At 43.0% G+C, this 21,252-nt stretch overlaps 2 protein-coding genes across 5 annotated transcripts in view; one reads left to right on the top strand and one right to left on the bottom strand.

The window, feature by feature from the left end:
- The window catches only part of pikfyve (phosphoinositide kinase, FYVE finger containing), a 30,540-nt gene extending 19,593 nt beyond the window's left edge, over positions 1 to 10,947 (top strand). Inside the window, exons 23-43 of one of the 3 annotated variants that reach the window (XM_080904111.1) lie at positions 481 to 581; positions 668 to 739; positions 840 to 1,011; positions 1,247 to 1,425; positions 2,652 to 2,765; positions 3,030 to 3,138; positions 3,210 to 3,364; positions 3,479 to 3,575; positions 4,093 to 4,150; positions 5,442 to 5,573; positions 5,656 to 5,776; positions 6,249 to 6,344; positions 6,440 to 6,520; positions 7,126 to 7,220; positions 7,319 to 7,378; positions 7,634 to 7,810; positions 8,075 to 8,178; positions 8,253 to 8,381; positions 8,622 to 8,883; positions 8,965 to 9,039; positions 10,485 to 10,947. In XM_080904111.1, the coding sequence (XP_080760237.1) occupies positions 481 to 581; positions 668 to 739; positions 840 to 1,011; positions 1,247 to 1,425; positions 2,652 to 2,765; positions 3,030 to 3,138; positions 3,210 to 3,364; positions 3,479 to 3,575; positions 4,093 to 4,150; positions 5,442 to 5,573; positions 5,656 to 5,776; positions 6,249 to 6,344; positions 6,440 to 6,520; positions 7,126 to 7,220; positions 7,319 to 7,378; positions 7,634 to 7,810; positions 8,075 to 8,178; positions 8,253 to 8,381; positions 8,622 to 8,883; positions 8,965 to 9,039; positions 10,485 to 10,600 (2,505 nt within the window). In that variant the 3' untranslated portion in view covers positions 10,601 to 10,947. The remainder of the gene's footprint in view (positions 1 to 480; positions 582 to 667; positions 740 to 839; positions 1,012 to 1,246; positions 1,426 to 2,651; positions 2,766 to 3,029; positions 3,139 to 3,209; positions 3,365 to 3,478; positions 3,576 to 4,092; positions 4,151 to 5,441; positions 5,574 to 5,655; positions 5,777 to 6,248; positions 6,345 to 6,439; positions 6,521 to 7,125; positions 7,221 to 7,318; positions 7,379 to 7,633; positions 7,811 to 8,074; positions 8,179 to 8,252; positions 8,382 to 8,621; positions 8,884 to 8,964; positions 9,040 to 10,484) is intronic. The other 2 variants (XM_080904112.1, XM_080904113.1) reach the window with 2 other exon arrangements.
- Positions 10,948 to 13,465: 2,518 nt separating this feature from the next.
- Positions 13,466 to 21,252, bottom strand: part of ankrd44 (ankyrin repeat domain 44) — a 32,402-nt gene continuing 24,615 nt past the window's right edge. Inside the window, exons 23-28 of one of the 2 annotated variants that reach the window (XM_080904114.1) lie at positions 21,137 to 21,220; positions 20,903 to 21,048; positions 20,733 to 20,815; positions 20,483 to 20,565; positions 20,131 to 20,222; positions 13,466 to 17,661 (exon numbers count right to left, since the gene is read on the bottom strand). In XM_080904114.1, coding sequence (XP_080760240.1) covers positions 17,402 to 17,661; positions 20,131 to 20,222; positions 20,483 to 20,565; positions 20,733 to 20,815; positions 20,903 to 21,048; positions 21,137 to 21,220 — 748 coding nt within the window. In that variant the 3' untranslated portion in view covers positions 13,466 to 17,401. The remainder of the gene's footprint in view (positions 17,662 to 20,130; positions 20,223 to 20,482; positions 20,566 to 20,732; positions 20,816 to 20,902; positions 21,049 to 21,136; positions 21,221 to 21,252) is intronic. The other variant, XM_080904115.1, reaches the window with a different exon arrangement.

Below are 21,252 nucleotides of genomic sequence, written 5' to 3'. Positions count from 1 at the left end.
GTGGTATTGCAGACTGGATGCATGTAGGAACCAAAGCAACGCTGCCATGAAGTGGCAGACTCTATAAAGATACAGATGTTGTCACTGAGCGCTGACATCATAGTAAAAGTAAAAGCTGTGTTTCAAACCGCTTCCGACATTAACATCAGCACAAAACCGCTTCATGTCATGGGTTTTCATGGCTGAGCAGCATCTGTAGACGTCACGTGTAGGTGTCCCAGTACTTTTGACCGTATAGTATATTTGTAGTACAAATTGCTCAGCATTATGCTTGATGCTGTCACTGGTTCGTGTGTTTAGCTGCCTGTCTGTAGGGGTATTAAAAACGGCTGAACTAATGTGCAAAAGCACATTCAAGGGAACCTTTTAGTAGAAAGTGCCTTTGCATCCTAGTTGCACTGCTGAGCCAGGACTCCTCAGCTTTGATTTAAGAAGTGTATCGAGGTGTTTGAACTTATTCTTTACTTTTCTCATCCTCAGCTGGACTGCCTGAATCCCATCAACCATCAGAGGTTGTGTGTGCTTTTCAGTAGTTCATCTATTCAGTCCAACAATGCACCCAACCCCTGTGTCAGCCCATGGTAAACCGGTCATACAGAGATAACCTGTAAATATGATCCGAAATAAAAGAGAGAACCTGGAGTCACTGCCCTGTGTTTGTCAACAGGATTGTCACGATGGAGTTTTATGGCAAGAACGACCTCTCTCTGGGTGTTTTCCTGGAACGATATTGTTTCAGGTACGACAACAAAGACGTGCCTTAGATTAATGAGATGAGATTTAAAAAGTTGGATTCTTGGAACATGTTGTAATGTGTTTGTGTGGATGTTCACCTGCAGGCCATCCTACCAGTGCCCCAGCATGTTCTGTGAGACTCCCATGGTGCATCACGTCCGTCGGTTTGTGCACGGCAACGGCTGTGTGCAGATTGTGTTGAAGGAGTTGGACTCCCCTGTGCCTGGTTATCAGCACACAATTCTCAACTACTCCTGGTGCCGAATCTGCAAGCAGGTCAGTAACAGTTCAGATAGACCATCTGGGGCCTTACTGTATGGTGTGTGTGTTCGTTTTCTATGGTCGAGCAATTAATCAGTCAAAAGCAGCTTAAAGTGTCCTCTGCTGTGTTTGTATCTTAGGTGTACTCTGCCAAATGTGATGCCACTGAAAATTCCACTATTTGTATGAATGAATGAATGAAAGTGGTGACCCGGTCTTCTCACCATGCTTCTCTTCTCTCTGTCTGTAGGTGACACCGGTGGTTCCTCTCTCCAATGACTCGTGGTGTATGTCTTTTGCCAAATACCTGGAACTTCGCTTCTATGGTCACCAGTACTCCAGACGGGCTAATGCAGAGCCCTGCGGGCACTCCATCCACAAAGACTACCACCAGTACTTCTCATATAACCAGATGGTGGCTTCCTTCAGGTAGTCATTCACACTACTGCATTATAGCCATTATAGTGTCAAACAACAAATGGGTCAGAGAACAGAATGCAATGATCTCATGAATCTCATAAAACCTGTATTTTATTCACAGTTTACATGACGTTTACACCGGGAAAATGTTGCATTTTAAATTTGATGTCAGCAACAAGTCTGAAAAAAGTGGGGACAGGGCCATGTTTGACATCCACTCTTGTTTTAACAGTTCTTAAATGTTTGGTAACTGAGGCGAACAGTTGCTCAGCAGCCTTCTTTTGCCTATTTTTCATTTCATGATGAGCCAAATGTTTTCAGTATGTGAAGGTTCTGGACTGCAGGCAAGTTCAGCACCCGGACTCTTTACTACAAAACTATACTGTTGTAATACATGCAGTATGCAGTTCACTATTGTCTCGCTGCAATATGCCAGCAATTCCCTGCAGAAGACCTGCTCTCTAAAACTTGTATATACCCTTCCCAATGTGAAAGCTGCCAATTCCAGGTTACCTTTTGGATTTGTCTGACTCCAGAACAGTTTTCATTTTCTCCCGAGTCATTTTGAAACAAGCTTTGAGCTCTGGCTTCTGTTTAGCTTCTTCATTGCATGATAGAGTTGCGTTTGTGGATGGCATGGTGAGTTCACAGACGTGCAGTGACAGAATCATGCCTGTTTTTAACGCAGGGCCTCTGAGGACCTGAAGATCACAGGCATCCAGTATTGATTCTCTTAATAAAACAATGACGAAACACACACGTTTGACAATAATATACATTACACCACATCTCATGATAGACAGTACAGCTACTAAAGTACACAGACACACAAAAACACACATTTCAGTAATTTGTTGTTCACTCCCTTTTAAATCCAGTTTACAGGTTAATTGTGTTGTCCACCTTCTATACTCCATGGCCCAATAAATGTTTGTTTGCATGATTTGATTACTTCTTTGTAGCAATAGTAATTCTGATAAACACATAATACATAAATAGCACCAGAAACTGTACATATCCTTACCTTATAATTACCAAATTCCATCATAACTATTTATTGATAATATCTATGATAATAACCAGGAGTTTGGCCTTAATGTAGTAATTATTTACACATGGCTATTCATTTAAGTTAAAGTGTATTTGTATAAATGGTTCACAACAATACTTGTCTTAAAGCACTTTTAATGACAACAGTTTCAAATATGGGACTCTGTTTTTTCCTGTTTCTTCAGCTACACGTCTATAAAGTTGTTGGAGATTTGTCTTCCTCGGCCCAAGATCTTCATCAGGAACCTGGGACCATCCAAAACCAACCTGCAGCAGGACCTGAAGGACTTCACTCAGAAGTAAATACCACTGACCTAGCTTCAGCTCAAGAAATTAGTGTATTTCTACCACTACATCCTATGTAACAGCTGTAATGTTAAGAGAATTGCAGATATGAGATCTGATATACCTCAACTTCAGATAATTGATATGACTATTATGGAGGGTACCCTTTAGATTGTTACGGTTTTTACTTACTTAAACACCGGAACAAGGTCTCAGTGCATGAGGTAGGGGTGTAGTAGCATGTTTACAGTAACCTGCAAATATCCCCCCCCCCCTAGAGTCACACAGGTGTACTTGGCCATCGATGACCGCCTCACATCCCTGAAAACTGAAACCTTCAGTAAGACGCGTGAAGAAAAGATGGAGGACATTTTCGCTCAGAAAGATGTAGGTTCTCCCCACATCAGCGTCTCTTGTTGCAGGGGGTGTCTTGGGCTCATGTTGGTATTTATGTGCAGATGGAAGAGGCAGAGCTGCGGAGCTGGATCGAAAAGCTTCAGGTTCGACTGCAGGTGTGCGGCTCAGATTCTCCTCAGCAGCTGCAGGCTGTTCTCGAGTCGCTGGTGGTGAAGAAACAGAGTCTGTGCGAGATGCTGCAGTCCTGGAACAGCAGGTGAGAGTCGGAGAATATCTGACACGTGCTTTATTACATCATCCATGCAATATAAATGTCATGTCACCATAGCAACACCAACACTTGGTTTTAATCCTGATTTCATACTTTCAGACTTCAGGATTTGTTCCAGCAGGAGAAAGGCAAGAAGCGCTTGTCTGTACCCCCCAGCCCAGGCAGACACAGGCCAAACACCACTGACGACAGCAAGGTCTGTAGCATCATTCAGTGAATGTTTGCATGCACTTCACTCAGTCACCCGTTTGCTTTACACGCTGTGTAGTCAGAGACCTGGGCTGTTTGTGTTTCTTAACCATGTAGTCTTGTCCTTACGACATAATGTTTTATAACTATGATGTAATATTATTGACTATAGTGACAGGAGTCAGCATCAGTATTGGGACACTGTGGATGGGTGGTGCATCCAAAACTCAACCTAAAAATCTGAGTTTACATCACTTTTCACAGAACAAAGGTTTTCAAGGTGTGAGGGACGCGTGAAAGGGACGTTCATGAAGGTTAATGTTAATGATCCGGTTTCTATTGAAGGCTCCTAAAGGGAATTCTTCTCCACATCTTCTTCCTCACTGTGTAACTTGACAACAAACCAATTAGAAAGAATTTGAGACGTTCTTTCTGTTTTGTTTGTGGGTTTGAACAAAGCTTAGATTGTAGCTTCATGGTCCCCGTACATGCGATATAACAATAATCTTTTTGTGTTTTAATAGAGTGCTGTGGAGTCCTCCCCTCGTAACCCATCACCGGTGGTACAAAATGGTGAGAAAGGTGAGTTACTGCTTTACTGAGTGTGCTTTTGTGACTTCTCATTTAAAGTATTAATGTGAAGTCTTCACTTTACAATGTAAATCACCTCGAGGTGACTGTTGTTGTGTTTTGGCGCTATAAAAATAAAACAGAATTGAATTCAATTGTTTGGATTTCAGATTTTTGTGTGTTTGTTTAGATTTGACAATTTTATTTAAAAAAAAAGAACCAGTGGGATACTTGGTGCATATTGTCCCAGGAGTCCCAAGCATTTACGTTATAAGAAGGTAGTATCCCAAAAGGTTGATTCTGTTCCTCTGGACGCAGCGTTTTCATTGGGAGAAACGTTTCGTCACTCATCCGAGTGACTTTTTCTATCTCAGCTGAGCGTTTCTCCCACTGAAAGTGCTACGTCCAGATGAACTAACCCTTTACTTACCTGGATGATTGAGCCTGCATCAAGATGAAAAGGCAGTGTCCTCTTGAGGGGAGGTGTAGGCAATCCATTTCTTCCACTTTTGTAAAAAGTTATTTCCTTTCTCAGCGACAGAGTCATCTTCTCCATTAAAAAGAGGTCCCTCCCTCGCTAGACTTGGAAGGTTAGGTTTATACCAGAGCAGCCAATCAAAATAGATCTACTAGAAAGGGAGTGGAAAGTGACAAAGAAGCCAGGGCACAGTAGGAATGTTTTTAAATTGTCAGTCGTGAAAAGCTGCTCTTGTAAAGCTTTAAGATAAACATGAAGCTGGAAATAATAATAGGTCTCGTTTGAAGTAGAGTTGAGATAAAGAGTTAAAACAACAGTAAAGAAAAAAGCATGTAAATATAAAAGTCAGGGATCATCGTGGTAAAAGCTCTGTTTCATTTTAACTCTTCGCCCCATAAAGACGACATTTGACGATCTCGTTGTAATGACGGAGTTTGACACCACGGTACATATCAATAAAGATGTGCTTTGGCGACCATTAGAATATTTTTTGCGTTTTTTTTTTCCCCCCCCAAGGGTAACTGCGTAGGCAGAGACCACCCTCACTAACTTCTGATGCAAAGCAGCCATTGCGTTATGTAGACGAGCCTAGAATATGAAAAACGCTCAGTTCCGAAAAGAACTTCAAGAGACAGCAACTGTTTTTATTCATGTCAGAAAGCGGGGAGCTTTGAGATTTCAGAAGATAAAAGCATAAATAATTTTTTCTACAATTTCCAGGTTAGGGTGAGATCTGCTCAATCAGTAATATCCCTCCATGTTAAACCTTACTCAATGAAGCTGTTTGCGACACTTTGTTTTTTCTTCCCCTCTCTTGTCTGGCAGAGGACCGTCACCTCAGTACGCTGTCCTCCTCCACTGTTTCCTCCTTGCTGCCATCACCAGGAGATCCTGGAGCCGAGCCGGTCACACCTGTCCCCTCCTTTATCGAGCAGGACTCTGTCAGCATGTCAGAAGGTTCGCACTCCTCCTCTAATCTTTATCGTATTTCGTGCACCGTTACCCCTGCTCTACATGCCGTGTGCGTGCTCACTTTCAGACGTCTTTGACGGACACCTGCTGGGCTCCACTGACAGCCAGGTGAAGGAAAAATCCACCATGAAAGCAATCCTCGCCAACTTCCTCCCAGGAAACAGCTACAATCCCATCCCTTTCCCATTGTAAGTACTGTGCTCTAGGTCTGCGGGACGTTCACTTAGTCACTGATCACATATTGGCTGAAGTGGTAGATATATTTGATACTAAATAGAGAATTAGATACTTGTATAGTAAACAATACCATTAGGAAAAATAGTGTACTGTACTTAAAAGATGGACAAGGCCACTATGACATAAGCCATTTGTGTTTGGACTAGACTCAGCGTTAGCATTTTAGCTTCCACTATGTTGCTTTTTGATCCAGAAGTGATCCAGTTTAGATGAGAGGGTGGAGCGCTAGATTATCATTTAAGGCTAGGAAGCTATTGCTATAAAGGGTGGGGTGTTATTATAAATGAAGAAAATGTGATTGTTGAAGCCAGTTAAAATAATTCCCAACTTTGCTTTAGCCATCCAAAATAAAACCCCAAAGAGGCGTGGACCACCTCACGTTCAGCAGGCGTTGTTTCTGACTGCTGTGTCACATGTTTACAGTGATCCAGATAAGCACTACCTCATGTACGAACATGAGCGGGTTCCCATCGCAGTGTGCGAGAGAGAGCCAAGCTCCATCATCGCCTTCGCCCTCAGGTGACCACCTGCTTCCCTCCTCTCTGTTTTTAAATTGGCACTATTGATGTCACGTTTGGAAAAATATGCTAAAATATACGATTGTCACCATTCAGCTGCAAGGAGTACAAAACAGCACTGGATGATCTGTCTAAGGTGTCGAACGCAGGAGGAGAGGAGACTTCACAGCCCAGCAGGTACGCTGCATTCCCACCGGAGCTTCAACTCTGTGCCTCAAAATCCACTGTGCAGCTGTTAGCTTATTTCTGTTATCTATTAATTATGTTTGCACTTAATTAATGAACACAATACATCAGAATATGGTGAAGAATTAAAGGTAACGTCCTTATTGTTAACAATCATTTAAAATGCTAAGGTACTTTAATTTCATATATCCTCTTTAACCCCAGTTTAATTACGGAGCATCTCTCGCAGCTTTCCAATCCCATTATTTTCGTTTGTGACGAAGTGGCATCATCACACAAATCAAAAGCACCTTTAGACCCTCGGGAGATGGGGGAGACCAAAATTGATACTGGACTCTAAGTGAATGTTGGATAATAAAGTGATGACGATAAGCCAAGCATATCAACTGAAGTCATTAACATGACTCTTCAGGACTTGTTTCTGCTGCCCCCAAGTGGCCAAACCAGCCACACCAGAGTTGTGTTGTGTTAGAGGATAGTAATGGTTTGAAAAGCCCAGCAGTGTAAGAGCAAAACGTACTCTAAAACTCAAATGGTTCAAATTTTAAACAAATGAATTCAAATGTGAGTCGAGTTTTCTACTGTCTGGTCCTCAGTGGTGGAGAGAGCCGGGTTAAGAGCAGCCCTGCCAGGCCCACCGAGACGACAGCATCACAGCAGAGTCGCAGCAGCACAGACACAGATTCTCTCAGTAAGTGTTCACATACAACACAAAGTCAGTGAAAGAGCAAAGGCTGTAGAGGCGTACCTGGAGGTGCAATGTTTCAATTCTGTCTCTGTTTTGTGCAGAAGAGGCCGACTCAGCAGATAAGCAGAAGAAACAGGCCCTAAATCCACACGTTGAGCTGCGTGAGTGTTTTATTATTACTGTTTTCTTAACTGCTTTTCCAGTCGGGGGCTGAGAGTGGTGCACACTGGACAGGTCACCTCACGGCTTCACGCTTACTGTGGCAGAACGTGCAGACGTCAAACCAAACCTTGTTGGTTAGGACACAATGCTAACCACTGCATTACTGTGTTGCACACTCTTTGGTTCAAGCTGAATGCTATCCCTCTGATAAATGTGTCTAAGCCTGCTGTTCCTGACTGCCTTCTTATTTTCAGAGTTCTCCGATGCCAACGCCAAGTTCTACTGTCGGGTCTACTACGCCAAGGAGTTTCACAAGATGCGAGAGGAGATCATGGAGAGCAGTGAGGAGGATTTCGTCCGCTCGCTGTCCCACTGCGTTAACTGGCAGGCTCGTGGGGGGAAATCTGGAGCTGTGTTCTACGCAACAGAAGGTTGGGGCTGATATCCTCACAGATACAACATAGATATAAAAGGGGCACATGAGCTTGCACAAGTATGTATGTGCACATGTGTAAAAGGAAGCGTGCTTGTGCTTTTCTAAATAAAATAGTAAGTACAAAATGGATGCAAAACATCGTGACACTTGTGAATATGGCAAATAAGAATAAAACGCCAAACCTCTGCTAGCTTCAGACACTTCAGGATGCATGTTTTGTTCTTTCCTCTGATGTAAGTCCTGCTGTGTGTCTTGTCAGACGACCGCTTCATCCTGAAGCAGATGCCCAGACTGGAGGTCCAGTCCTTCCTGGACTTTGCACCCCACTACTTTACCTACATCACAGGAGCTGTGCAGCAGAAAGTATGCATCATAAACACTCGCACCGTTTCTAACCATCTGATTGCAAATGAGTAACGAGCGTGTTTGCACCACAGCGGCCGACGGCGTTGGCGAAGATCCTGGGTGTGTACAGGATTGGCTACAAGAACTCTCAGAACAACACGGAGAAGAAGCTGGACCTCCTTGTTATGGAAAACCTGTTTTATGGACGCAAGATGGCTCAGGTCAGAGATGTGGTGTCACTCTGCCTCTCAGTGCAGATAGGACAGGACACACTGTTTATTCTTGATGTAGAACATGGAAAGGACAATACTTGTAACATGTTTGTCCATAATTCATCAAAGTGTGAACAAACGTGTTTACAGGTCTAACACAAATCTTAGATCCATCACAGTTTCCTCAGTAGTGGCTGTTCGGATCATGAGGACCTTTTGACCTCTGTTGATGCTGTGCCGTCCCTGCAGGTATTCGACCTCAAAGGCTCGCTGAGAAACCGCAATGTGAAGACAGAATCGGGCAAGGAAAGCTGCGAGGTGGTCCTACTGGACGAGAACTTGCTGAAGCTGATCCACGACAACCCGCTCTACATCCGCTCCCACTGCAAGTCCATCTTACGAGCTGCCATTCACAGCGACGCCTACTTCCTGTCTAGCCACCTCATCATCGACTACTCCCTGCTGGTTGGGCGGGACGACGCCACCGAGCAGCTGGTCGTTGGGATTATAGGTGAGAGGAGGAGGAGAAGTGTTTTTTGGAGACTTTTGTTGGGGTTTTGTTTTAATTTGTTCCCCTCTCTCATTTCTGCAGATTACATCAGGACGTTCACCTGGGACAAGAGACTGGAAATGGTTGTTAAATCCACTGGAATCCTCGGAGGCCAAGGTAAATGTCATAAAGCCCACAGAAAGTATGGCTGCATATGGAGGGATGGATTACTTAGGCTACGTTCACACTGCAGGCGAAAGCACATCAAATCTGACTTTTCTGACCCTGTGCGACCCATATCCCATCATGGTATGACAGTGTGAACGGCACAAATCCGATATTTTCAAATCCGATCTGGGTCACTTTCATATGTGGTACTGAATGCGATACATATCTGATGTTTTAGAAAGCGACTGCTGTTTGAACGGTCAAGTCGCATTAAATCCGTCTTTTACGTCACTGACACAAGACAGACGCCAATTATCAGCGCCCGAGAAGACATCGTGAACGCTTCCTGGCCATCCAGTGTAGATGTCAGTGAAACTGTTGGGAAGACAACGTTGGAGAAACGTGAACATTTTATTTATACTGTATAATCTGCAGATTCTGACAGAAATCTGCAACTATCCTTTGAAGCACCGCTCCTCTAAAACAGCAATAAGGATCATTATTAGGCCATTTGTAAATAACAAAATAACTTTACAACTTGAAGCTAAATTGGGAAACGGTAAATGGTAAATGGCCTGTATTTGTGTAGCGCTTTGCTAGTCCCTAAGGATCCCAAAGCGCTTTACACAACCAGTCATCCACCCATGCACACACACATTCACACACTGGTGATGGCAAGCTACATTGTAGCCACAGCCACCCTGGGGCGCACTGACAGGGGCGAGGCTGCCGGACACTGGCGCCACCGGGCCCTCTGACCACCACCAGTAGGCAACGGATGAAGTGTCTCACCCAAGGACACAACGACCGAGACTGTCCAAGCCGGGGCTCGAACCGGCAACCTTCCAATTTTAAGGCAAATACTGTTTGCTCTGGGTCTAAACAGAGCGCGTTGTGTGTGACGTCTTCTTTTGCACATGCGGGCCGCTTTGAGGGTTCACACTAGAGCGCGTCTGCTGTCACATTTTAATTGTAGTGTGAACACGCAGACAAAAAAAATCGGATTTGATCAAAAAATCGGAATTGAGCATTAAGACCTGCAGTGTGAACGTAGCCTTAGATATTTGTGTCCAGCTCGTGTAGGGGCTGTGAAACGTCAAGTCACCCTTAGTGTTAAAGCTCGGTGTCAAATCTGAGCACATAGACGTGAAACCTAAGATAAATAAACTTTAACACAAAGCCAATGAGAACAACAGAGAGAAAGTGGCAATAGTGGAGTTACTCTCCAACATATGAAGCCTGAGCTTTTAGCTCACAGGAGGTTCATGTGTTGGCTTCAATAATTTAAACTTCAGCCAGTTTTATAAAACACTTAGAGTGCTTAGGTAGAGTTGAATATAAATGTATATGTGTATATATGACAGAATGCTTTTGTTTTTCTTCTTCATCGGTGTACTTCCAGCTGAATTACAATCCTCCTTCTCCTCTGACGTGTTGCTATGCTTTGTTTCCAGGGAAGATGCCCACTGTGGTTTCTCCGGAGCTGTACAGAGCTCGCTTCTGCGAAGCCATGGACAAATACTTCCTGATGGTCCCTGACCACTGGACTGGTCTGGGAACTAACTGCTGAGACTGAGTACTGATCAACAGAAACACAGCCGCTGTGCACAAAGCAGACTTTCCTGTAAACGCCTGGCTGAGAGCTAGAAGCACACTGGACCTTGTAAATCTTTAAGAATGGTGCAGGCTAAATCCTGACAGACAGCAGTGTCATTCCAGCAGAGCCAGCACTCTGCATCCGTGGCATTATGAAAACAGTCTAGAACATTCAGTTTTATCCCAGTATAATCAGGTTCTAATGACTAACCCTCTGGATTCCTCTTATTTTATAATTAGTGCCATGAGTGGAGCCACTGACGGTAGTCGCTGTGGCAGTTTTAGTTTGTTAAAAAGACTCATTCATGTAATTTAAAATTTGTAAATGTAAAGAGATTATGTAACTATTAAAAGGTTCTTATCAATATCTTCTGTTTCCACTGATGTTAATGAAGATAGATGCACGAATATAGAATAGAATAAACCTTTATTATCCCACAGATGAGAAATGTCGGAGTTACAGAGCTCTTACAGCAAGGGAAAAATGAAAAATAAAAGGAAGACACAAGGTGGTCCTATAAACATAAGCAAGTTTGTATATACATGTTGTCACCTCAGCCCTCAACATACATCTATGTTGCAATGGCTCGTCTTAACTGCACTCTTTATCAGACAGAGAACTGAAAGACAATCAAAAATACTTCCGGCTTCTTGCTGGGGATCATTTTCTGTTTTATTATTTCATTCATTTCACAGGATCGAAAACAGGGTTTAACCAATCATGAGAGTTTCAGTTACACTGGATGCTGTTAAAGGATGAGTGATGAATGAATGGGACCGTTAAAGTACTTTACTTGAGAGTCCTCACCCAGTTCTTCTCAGCGCTGTGGAACTTTTTCGTGTCTTTCAGCTTGTTTTGGGGTTTTCAGGCTTTCCCAAACCACTTCATCACATTAATTGACCTGTTTCTAATAATTAAATCTGACAATAAGCACACTGTCAGACATTTCTGTTTTCTTCTGTGGGAAATGAGAAACAAGTGTTTTTGTGTTGTTTTTAAATAGTCCATACATTAATCCTCTTAATGCCCCTTTACTTGTGATTGGCTAACATCTGGGAGCCTAGTGAGAGGTAGCAAGCATTGCAACCTGTCTGTACTTCATGGGTGTGCTGTGCCTGTAGCATTGACCATATAAAGCATATGCTCTGAGAAACATGAACACGGACAGTGTAACGCAGGTGTCAAACCTAAAGCCCAGGGACCAGAATCAGCCCAACAATCAGACCAATGAGGAGCACGACGTCCGAGCAGCATTGAGGCAGACGGCATCACCGGCTGTCTGCTGCGCTGACCAGCTAGCAGGTGTGTTCTCTTCCATCGTCAATGAGTCCCTGGCGAAGTCTGTGGTCCCCACATGCTTCAAAAGATCCACCATCATCCCTGTGCCCAAGAACAGCAAACCCTCATCCCTGAACGATTACCGGCCAGTTGCACTGACCTCGGTAGTAATGAAGGTGTTCGAGAGGCTGCTGAAGAACATCATCTCCTCCTCCATCCCAGACACCACAGATCTGCTCCAGTTCGCCTACCGACCCAACAGATCCACAGAGGACGCCATCGCCCACGACCTGCACACCACCCTCAGCCACGTGGACAAGAAACAGGGTAACTATGTGCGAATGCTGTTTGTTGATTACAGTTCAGCGTTTAACACAATAGTGCCCTGCAGACTGTTCACAAAGCTGAGGGATCTGGGACTCAACAGCCGTCTGTGTGCATGGGTGTTGGACTTCCCCACTGGCAGAACTCAGGTGGTGAGGGTGGGTAGATGTGTCTCCGACAGCATCACCATGAACACAGGAGCACCACAGTGGGGTGTGTCCTCTCGCCACTGCTCTACTCCCTCTACACTTCAGACTGTGTGGCCACCCACGGCTACAACACCATTGTGAAGTTTGGTGACGACACAGTGGTGTTGGGCACCATCTCCAACAATGATGAGGCGGCCTACATGGATGAAGTGAAGAATCTGGCATCGTGGTGCCAAGACAACCACCTCCAGCTGAACGTCAGCAAGACCACGGAGCTGGTGGTGGACTTCAGAAGGAGTCAGCACAGAGACTACAAGCCCATTATCATCAATGGAGCTCCAGTGGAGAGGGTGCAGTCCTTCAAGTATCTCGGTGTCCACATCTCCTCAGACCTGACATGGTCTGCCCACATTCAGGTCCAGACCAAAAAGGCCAGGCAGCGCCTGTATCACCTACGACAACTGAGGAAGGTCAGGGTGTCTCCAGAGATCCTCAGGACTTTCTATGCAGGTGCTGTGGAGAGCATCCTCACACAGAACATCACATCCTGGTCAAGGAGTGTGTCAGGTTACATTTCACTCTGTGTTATACTTGTATAACTATGCATGTGACGAATAAAGAACCATTAACCTTCAATCAGGCCCGCTAGGGAGCTCTGGAAAATGTGAAGGACAGAAATGTCGGACTTTTAACTGTATTTTCAGCTTTTCCTACTGATAAAGACCCCACGGTCACTTACAGTATACTGAAGTAATTCAGTTACACACATCTGTAATTTTACACATTTAAAATCTGTAAGCACAACTTGTGCTTTCTTTCATTTACTACAGCAGCATTTCTTTATCATGTAGAGACATATTGTTGAAATTACTCTTCTCTGTCTTAAACTAATCATTGATTACATGAGTAGTTAGGTTTCTTTACACTGACAGAAACTGGGTTTTCACTGGTCTGGCCAGATCAAAACAGGTTGTATGTGACCCACAATGTAAGATGAGTCTGACATCTCTGGTGTAATGAGTCTCCTCACAGATTGATGGAAAAAGAAAAGAATTGGCATGTTTTTAACTCCAAACAGATTTTTATTGTTGTACAGTTAATATAAAACAAAGTGGAGGTGACAAACAGCCCTCAGCATGCCGTACTGCATCAGGAACTGCTATGAAAATCACACGACGATTGTCAGGCCTGCTGAAGCTCATTTTCTGGTTGAATACTGGCGGACAGGCTCTGTCTCTCAGGGACAGCGGAGGCAGTAAAGACTGTGCTTGCTAACAATATGTGTGCTTATCTGGCAGCTAACAGGATTCACAACTCATTACATTTTAAATCCAAAGTCAAACAAAACCATCTGGGATGGAGATTTCTTCATACAAAGCTTTCCCTTACAGTACATAATGTAAAAAGCAGGTGGATTTCATATCAGTACCTAAGCTAGTGCGCACACACACACACGCACACACACACGGCTGGAGATATTGTCTTTTTTTCTTATTGTCAACAAATGACTGATAACTAAGTCCTTGCTCTGAGCCGCAGGCCTCGACTGTTGTTGCAAAGTTGAAATCGATCTTGCTGTAGTAAGACTCACTCGTGTAACAATAACAGAAGACTAAAAGGCTTTCCACTCGGAATACGTTGGAAATCAAAGGCTTCCAAATACTCACTCAACTGGGTGAGTATTACGAGTTAATCATCTAGCAGGAAGAGTATGAGGTCTGACGGTAAAACCTCCTTAATTTATTGCATGAGGAACAAAAGGATTTATGGAGCAGTGGATTTGTTGACAATAAAATTAGGGGGATTAAATCTCCAGCCTTTAACTCTCTCGGGTCTAAGTTGTCACAGGTGGTGACCCCGACCCTACCCTAGGCAAGCAAACATCATTTTTTCCTTTTTATTACTTTGTTCTCCAAAATCTTGGCAATCAGGGGCCAAAGAAAAAATCAGTTCAACTGACAACACGAAAAACAATTCACATTTTTTGCAAAAACTCAAAAGCAAAATGATGACTTAGACCTCAGAGGTTTAAGGTGACAAAACAACCAAAACTGTGTCAAACACTGTCATTCAATACAACATAACCACTCATATTTAGCTCAACGCATTAAAGAATAATTTCACACAATTTCAAAAAAACTGGTGGTACCTGGTGGTGCTCAGCCACGCCTAGTTTTCGTTTGTCCAGGTTTTAAGATTTGCACCTCCACAGAGAGGAGAAAGAGCTCGCTGTTTTCACGGTTTCAGTCATTTCCCAACTTAAACGATGAATCAAGTATTCCTTCTTTCTTCTTGCAGTGAGATTTATATTTATAGGTCCATTCAGTAATTGTGCTTTCAGTCACATCATATGACCACAGCAGCACATCAAGTCTGGTTTTACAAGTTCGACCTTCAAATCCATTTAGCAGCTCCTCATAACTGACGGCTGGTTTGGAACTTTCTTCTCACTTTTAAAAGTGTCTGGTGTGTACAAAAGGCGAAAAACCTACACAAACAATAAAACGGTAGAGGTCTGAGGTAAATCTCTCAAAGCATGGCTAAAATCTGCACCACTGTACCACCAACACTTTTCCTATTTTGCAATAATAGTGAACTCATCCTTTCCAACTACTAGCACAGGATATGTCATAAAAGAAAAAAAGACTCATCAAGGCACTGGACACATTCGAAACAATGGCACATAGCTGGCAGAGCGACAAACAGTGGGGAGGAATGTGAGGAAAGTGGTCAAAGCCCTGTGTTAATTTACATTTAAGTGCTGGCATTGTTTGTACCATCGTGTAATGGATCATATATAGCACAACAGAGCTAAACAGAGCTTTTCATTGCCTCAGAAATTTGGTCTTTGTTGAGAATCTGGGCATTTACGATTAAACATTAAAGTACAAAAAAAGAAGCTTTGCCTGGAAGTGTGCAAGCATGCACAACACAACAGGTAGGGATGCAAATGGAGTGAAAACAGTGCAGATGGCCATTCAAGGCCAGAGGACAAAATGCATAAATCTTAGTCATAATCTCATCTTTCAATCTGATCTCCACAGACCTTATATTCATCACTAGGTACATCCCCATTACCTTATCACATCACTCCATTAAAAGTACAGATGGTGCTTCAAAGAATCAAGAGAACAGCCTTTGTTTCATGGCCACAGGAAGTCATTCAAGTGGTGGACACAAGCGTCTTTATCTCTTCAGTCTGGTTTTAAACTGGAAGAACCCCCAGGCTGGTTTTAGCATAGCAGCAATGCTAACCCCCATGGTTGATATCTACAACTCCACCTGTGATACATTAGTTCTTGACTTTACACCACATACTGACAATACTGAATGTTTTCAAAAATGTCCCGAACAACAACATTAGATACCACTAGCTTTGATCTAATATAGTAAAAACACTTTGTGCTAATGTAGCAGCTATTTTCTTTAGGCTAACAGCACTGCTAATGCAATCCTTTTTTTAATTGAACTAGGATTTTGACTTATCTGTGTAGCTACTATACTACCATAAAATGTACCACGCTTTGATTAATATAAAATTAAATCAGATATAAATGCATCCTTCAACATGAAACATGAAATGGCTAACATAGCAAAAGATTTGTCAGGATTATGCTAACGTAGCATGTATCTATGTCCTCTTGAGGCTAACGTTAACTTATTTAACATTAACAGACTATCATTATTACTGTTCAGCTCTTCTGAACACAGCTTTGTGCCTCAGTGTTTGCATTAGCATTTAAATTTATGCTGAAACACACGTGACTGTGGAACTGAAACGAACTTGGGATATTTATTTATTAATTGACGTGAGGGAATGTGGAAAGAAGTGGAAAAACTTCAGGGACAAATATGTTTACCCAGGATGTTTCCATCAGCTGGAAACATCAGTGGACATACCCACTTGGTAATTAACATGTAATGAACCAGCACAAGCATAAATGCTGACGGCCACTTACGTGGGTTACACATGGTAAGCTCTACCATGATTTACCACAGAACTCTAAATCAGGCTTGAGGAATCTTTCGTCAGGGCTGTGTCATCTGGATTTCTCGATGTAAAGGTCATTGAGATGTACCTAGTGTTTCGTATCCTCTATTCTGGTCCACAGTTGAACTAGGATCGTCTTTCGGAGAGGCCACACAATTCCCATTCTATCCAAACGTCATCCAAACCAAACAAAAACCTACAAATTTGTGCTTCAGCTGTTAAACAGTTAAAAACAAGCTCTATGTACCTGTTTATGTGACCTTTTGTCACATGTTCATTATTTACTCGTGGAAGTCAAATATTTGGTACAACAAGCCTAAAATCATAAAAAGTTTAAAATTACACTCTGATTTCTTAATAGTCTCCTTCGTTTTGTACAAACAGTTAAAAATGGCTTTTTTTAAAAAGACAACACGAGTCTCCGCAGCGAGCTGCTGTGCCGTGCAGAGACTAAGTACCGAGGTCGTTTGGATTTAAGCACCCGTGAGTAGAAAGAATGAACCGTGGTGTAAATTAACACAAGCATGCAGACCCAAACTGGTCCAGATCGAGTTCTTGTTCACGGAGCGACTCGTTGGGCTCCAGTCAGTCAGTCCTGGGCAGTGCAGCTGCTCCCATCTTGGTTTTTCTTTTAAAAAAAGAGCATTACAAAAAAAAGAAGCTGCAGGGTCTCCAGCCTGGCGTCAAAGCAGAGCGATTCAGTTCGTGTTCATGTTCCCAACATGGGGAACAGAAGATATAGACACTGCATGTGGAGCACCAAAGGTTCAATATTAAACAAACAGAAGACATGAGAAATATGAATATTATTTAACCATCTATTAGAAAATATTCCAACTCATCTTACGATTAATTATTGTCCACAAGTTATTTATTTAATATTGAACTTTTATGGGCTCTATGAATGACCAAGTCTCTATCCTTCTCCCTCAGTTGTGCACTCAAACACTGCATCATTCCTCGCCGAGGAGAGAGGTAAGACGTTCACGTGCACTCTTGGAGGTAGGAAGCTAGAGAGTCGGTTTAGAGGGGTCAGAAAGTTTCGGAATCCTCTGAGTCGTTCTCTGTGGTTCCCTCGCTGGATGGTCCCGAGGGGTTCCTGGGGCTGCGTGTCGCCCGAGGGCCAGTGGATAGGCCTTTACCCCCCTGGTGGGGTATATGCCTCAACAAGGACCCTGGGGAGGGAGCTCCAGAGCTGCAAGGTGAGCAGAAAGGCATCATGGTAGCCAGAATGAGAGCCAAACAGTCAGCCACCTCTCTACTAGGAGCACAAGCCAGAGCAGGCGTCAGACCTGAGGTAGAGCGACAGAGAGAAAGAACGGAGACAGAGGGAGGGAGGACGACAAAAACGGACAAAAAGGAGGAACAGAGCGAGACGTGGACAAGGAGGAAGCGGAGGAAGGCAAAGCAGCATCGGAGCAGCATCCCGTTAGAGTTCAGCCAGTTGACAGTGTGAGCAGACAGAAGGGGACAGCGACAACAACAGCAGCCCGACACCAAAGTGGACAATAAATAAACAAAGCGCAGTATAGTCACAAAATAAAATAAAAACTGGAGACCTCATCTCATCTAGCTGCAAAACAGACTCCCATATTAAAAATATGACTTTATATCAAAAAATGATGTGTTTACTTGCAGGAAAAGATGTTGGTTTTTCATTTCCATTGTATTTATACAGCACCAAATCACAACAGTCACCTCAAGGCATTTTATATTGTGAGGTAAAGACTCCACCATGACAGAAAGAAAACCCCGATAATTAGACAAAACCTTATGAACAAGCACTTGGCAACAGTGGAGAGGAAAAACTCCCTTTTAACAGGAAGTAACCTCTGGCAGAGAGCGCATCCACCTGCTGTGATTGGTTGGGGATGAGCAGAAGGAACTGTACAGGAGGTTTGTATTCTGTGTTTTTATATTTTAAAGTTTAAGTTTCATTACAACTTTACCAATCTCATCCGAGCCTTGTTTTCCCACAGGTTTCTTCCTGTTAAAAGAGTGTTCTTCCTTCCCACTGTCGCAAAGTGCTTGTTTATAGGGGGTCAGCTGATTGTCGGGGTTTCTCTCTGATATTAAAGAGTTTTTAAACATTTTAAACATATGATTTGGTGTCATATAAATTAGGGCTGTTCGATATAACGATATATATCGGATGACGATATAAAAACATCTGTCATTTCATTTTACACTATCGTTCGTTTTGTGGTGTCGCAAAATAAACTGTCTACGGCAATATTTTTCATGGTTTTGATGGTCACTGTAGTGGCTCTATTAATTTGTTAAAGTTCTCTCTTTCTCTTATATTTTATATAACCACACTACGGACGGACAAGCGCCTGTTTTTATGCGTTGTCATTAGCAACAACGATGGTAAAACCATTGTTTATTTTCCACATAAACCTTTCACAATAAAGCTCAAGATCCTGTTGAGACTTTTCAAAATAAACTGAATCACGTGAAAGAGTATGCAGAGTATTTACGGATGAGAAGCAAAAAAGAGCCGCCAGGTGCTAAAAAATAAACCTTAGACTCAAACGTTAGAACAGGCTGTTCCCCACCGCACGCCGTGTAATAAATACAAAGAAAATGGCGGCCATTTCAACTTATGTCTAAAAATGTATCGTTTCATGCATCGGTTAAAACACTCGACTCCAGGTACGCGACGCCCAGCTGGAAACACTTCACGCAAGTCGAGCTGCCCGAAATTCACAGAATTTACAGAAAATGTTCAATTTTGTGATTTATATCGTTATCGGGACGATAGATGTCTCATATTGGGATATGAGATTTTAGTCATATCGCACAGCCCTAATATAAATACAATTTTATTCATTCAGGGTATGGAGACACTATTTTTTCAGTGACATTAGCAAAAAGCTGTCCACGTGTAGCTCTACATTATATTCAGTGAAAATGAATCTTTTGTTTTTATAGCTTAACTATTTTTGTTCTTACAATTACCCTTAATAAAACAAATCCTTAGGCCATAGTAGTGAAAAGAAATGGGGTTACAACTTAATCTAAAACTCCAGTAACTGAATATATACAAAAGTACTTCATCCAGTATTGCTGATCTAAGCTAATCAATTATGGACTTTCAGGTTTAAATTGATCTATAGCCAACAAAACAAAGAACAAAGAACAAAGAAAGCTCACAAAAAACACATGAACAGCTTTAATCCGGGTTTCCACAGCTTCATATAAAAACTACTGGCCCCCAGTCGCCTGGTATCAAACACCTGTGGTATCACAGTCCTATGTATCGCATTCACATGATTTTCCTGGCCTCTGACCTTCCCGTAGAGCTCAGATTTGAACTTGTGATTTTTAGTAGATACACCTGAAGTATCAATTTCTAAATCTTATGTCAATTCATGCTCTTCTTTCATTTCCTGCCATCAAATAAAAGCCAAAAAATATCACTCCATCAAAGATTTACTTTGATCATTACGTTTTCCTAGATATGGGTGGACTAGTTATTGTGCCGACCTCGAACAGTAACAGGCCTGCTTTCTATACCCATCCTGTCTGTCTGTTGCTATGTAACAAACCCCAAATTCACTTGAAAACCCTTCCTGCACTCTATAAAACTCACCTAACTCTACAACGAGTGGTAACCCTTTTAAAAACTGTTTTGTCTGCAGCAAACGTGGAAAACAGCATTAAAGCTTTTCAGTAGACAAGCTGAGTCCATGCTGAGAGAAGGAAGACATTCATGCAGGTGTGCAGTCAGGCCCTGATAAGTACTGAGTTTACCGTACCGTTCTCATCCACCGTCTGAACGTTGGCTCCTCTGGACAGCAGCTCCTGGACCACCTGCTTAAGACCGCTACGAGCCGCCAGGTGCAGAGGACTGACAGAAAGTTACACATAATGTCACTCATGGTTACACAAGTACTCTTGTTTAACTGAACTACATCACCTCTAGTGAAACAGGTTTTCAAATTTGTTTAATAAAATGTTCACAGTATCTGAAAAACTAATTTTATTTATTTTACTTGGACTGATCCTGGACCAAATCTTTACATACATCATTTCAAAAGCTCTTGTTTACAGTGACACATGTGTTTCCTATATGTACAGACATGAGGGCCAAAGTATTTTCACACTCACGTTTGCAGCGCTGCATTCGTGGCATTAATGAGCGCAGTGTCAGACAGCTTCTCGAGGATCAGCAACACACAGTCTTCCTTCCCCTGGAAGAAGAAGGACTCAAGTTAAAAAGTCCTCCAGAGTTCTGCATAAGTAAACAGCACTGAGGTCTCATCTGTGAGCCTTCCTTTCAGTAAAACAGGTAAACAAAGGTCCCACAAAACTGGGCCAAACACTAATGCTGGAGCGTGGTGCCCCCTTGTAGACGTACATTACTGCAAGCCAGGTGCAGGGCGGTGTTGCCGTCCTTGTCAGTCAGACTGAGGTTGGCACTGGCGCTGGTCAACAGCACCTCTGTACGAGACAGAATACAGAGCACGTATAAAAAACAAAATCACTGCTCATTTTCTGAACATAAGCACATGTAAAACAACCCCGTACCAAGAGCCCCGACCCTGCCCCTCTGAGCCGCCATCATCAGCGCAGTGCGACCCGACTGTTCTGCGACGTCCACAGGTGCATCGTGGGAAAGGAGCAACTGGACACAATCGACATGACCGGCAAATGCTGCAGCATGAAGAGGAGTCCTGAAAGAGAGAGGATGGAATGAGAACATATGGTGCTCGGCAGCGTGGGAGGAGCTGCGCTGGCGACATGTCCACACTCGCTTCTTACCTGCTCTTAGCATCGCAGCAGCCAGCAATGTCTGAACCCATCGCCTCCAGCAACAGCGATGCACATGGCTCGTGATCATTGGTTCTGAAAGACAAAACACAAACAGGAGTTCAGCG

Source organism: Rhamphochromis sp. 'chilingali' (assembly GCF_963969265.1).
Source record: "Rhamphochromis sp. 'chilingali' genome assembly, chromosome: 14".
NCBI lineage: Eukaryota > Metazoa > Chordata > Actinopteri > Cichliformes > Cichlidae > Rhamphochromis > Rhamphochromis sp. 'chilingali'.
The sequence above is the reverse complement of the archived record's forward strand: the minus strand, read 5'-3'. Positions and strand labels throughout refer to the sequence as shown.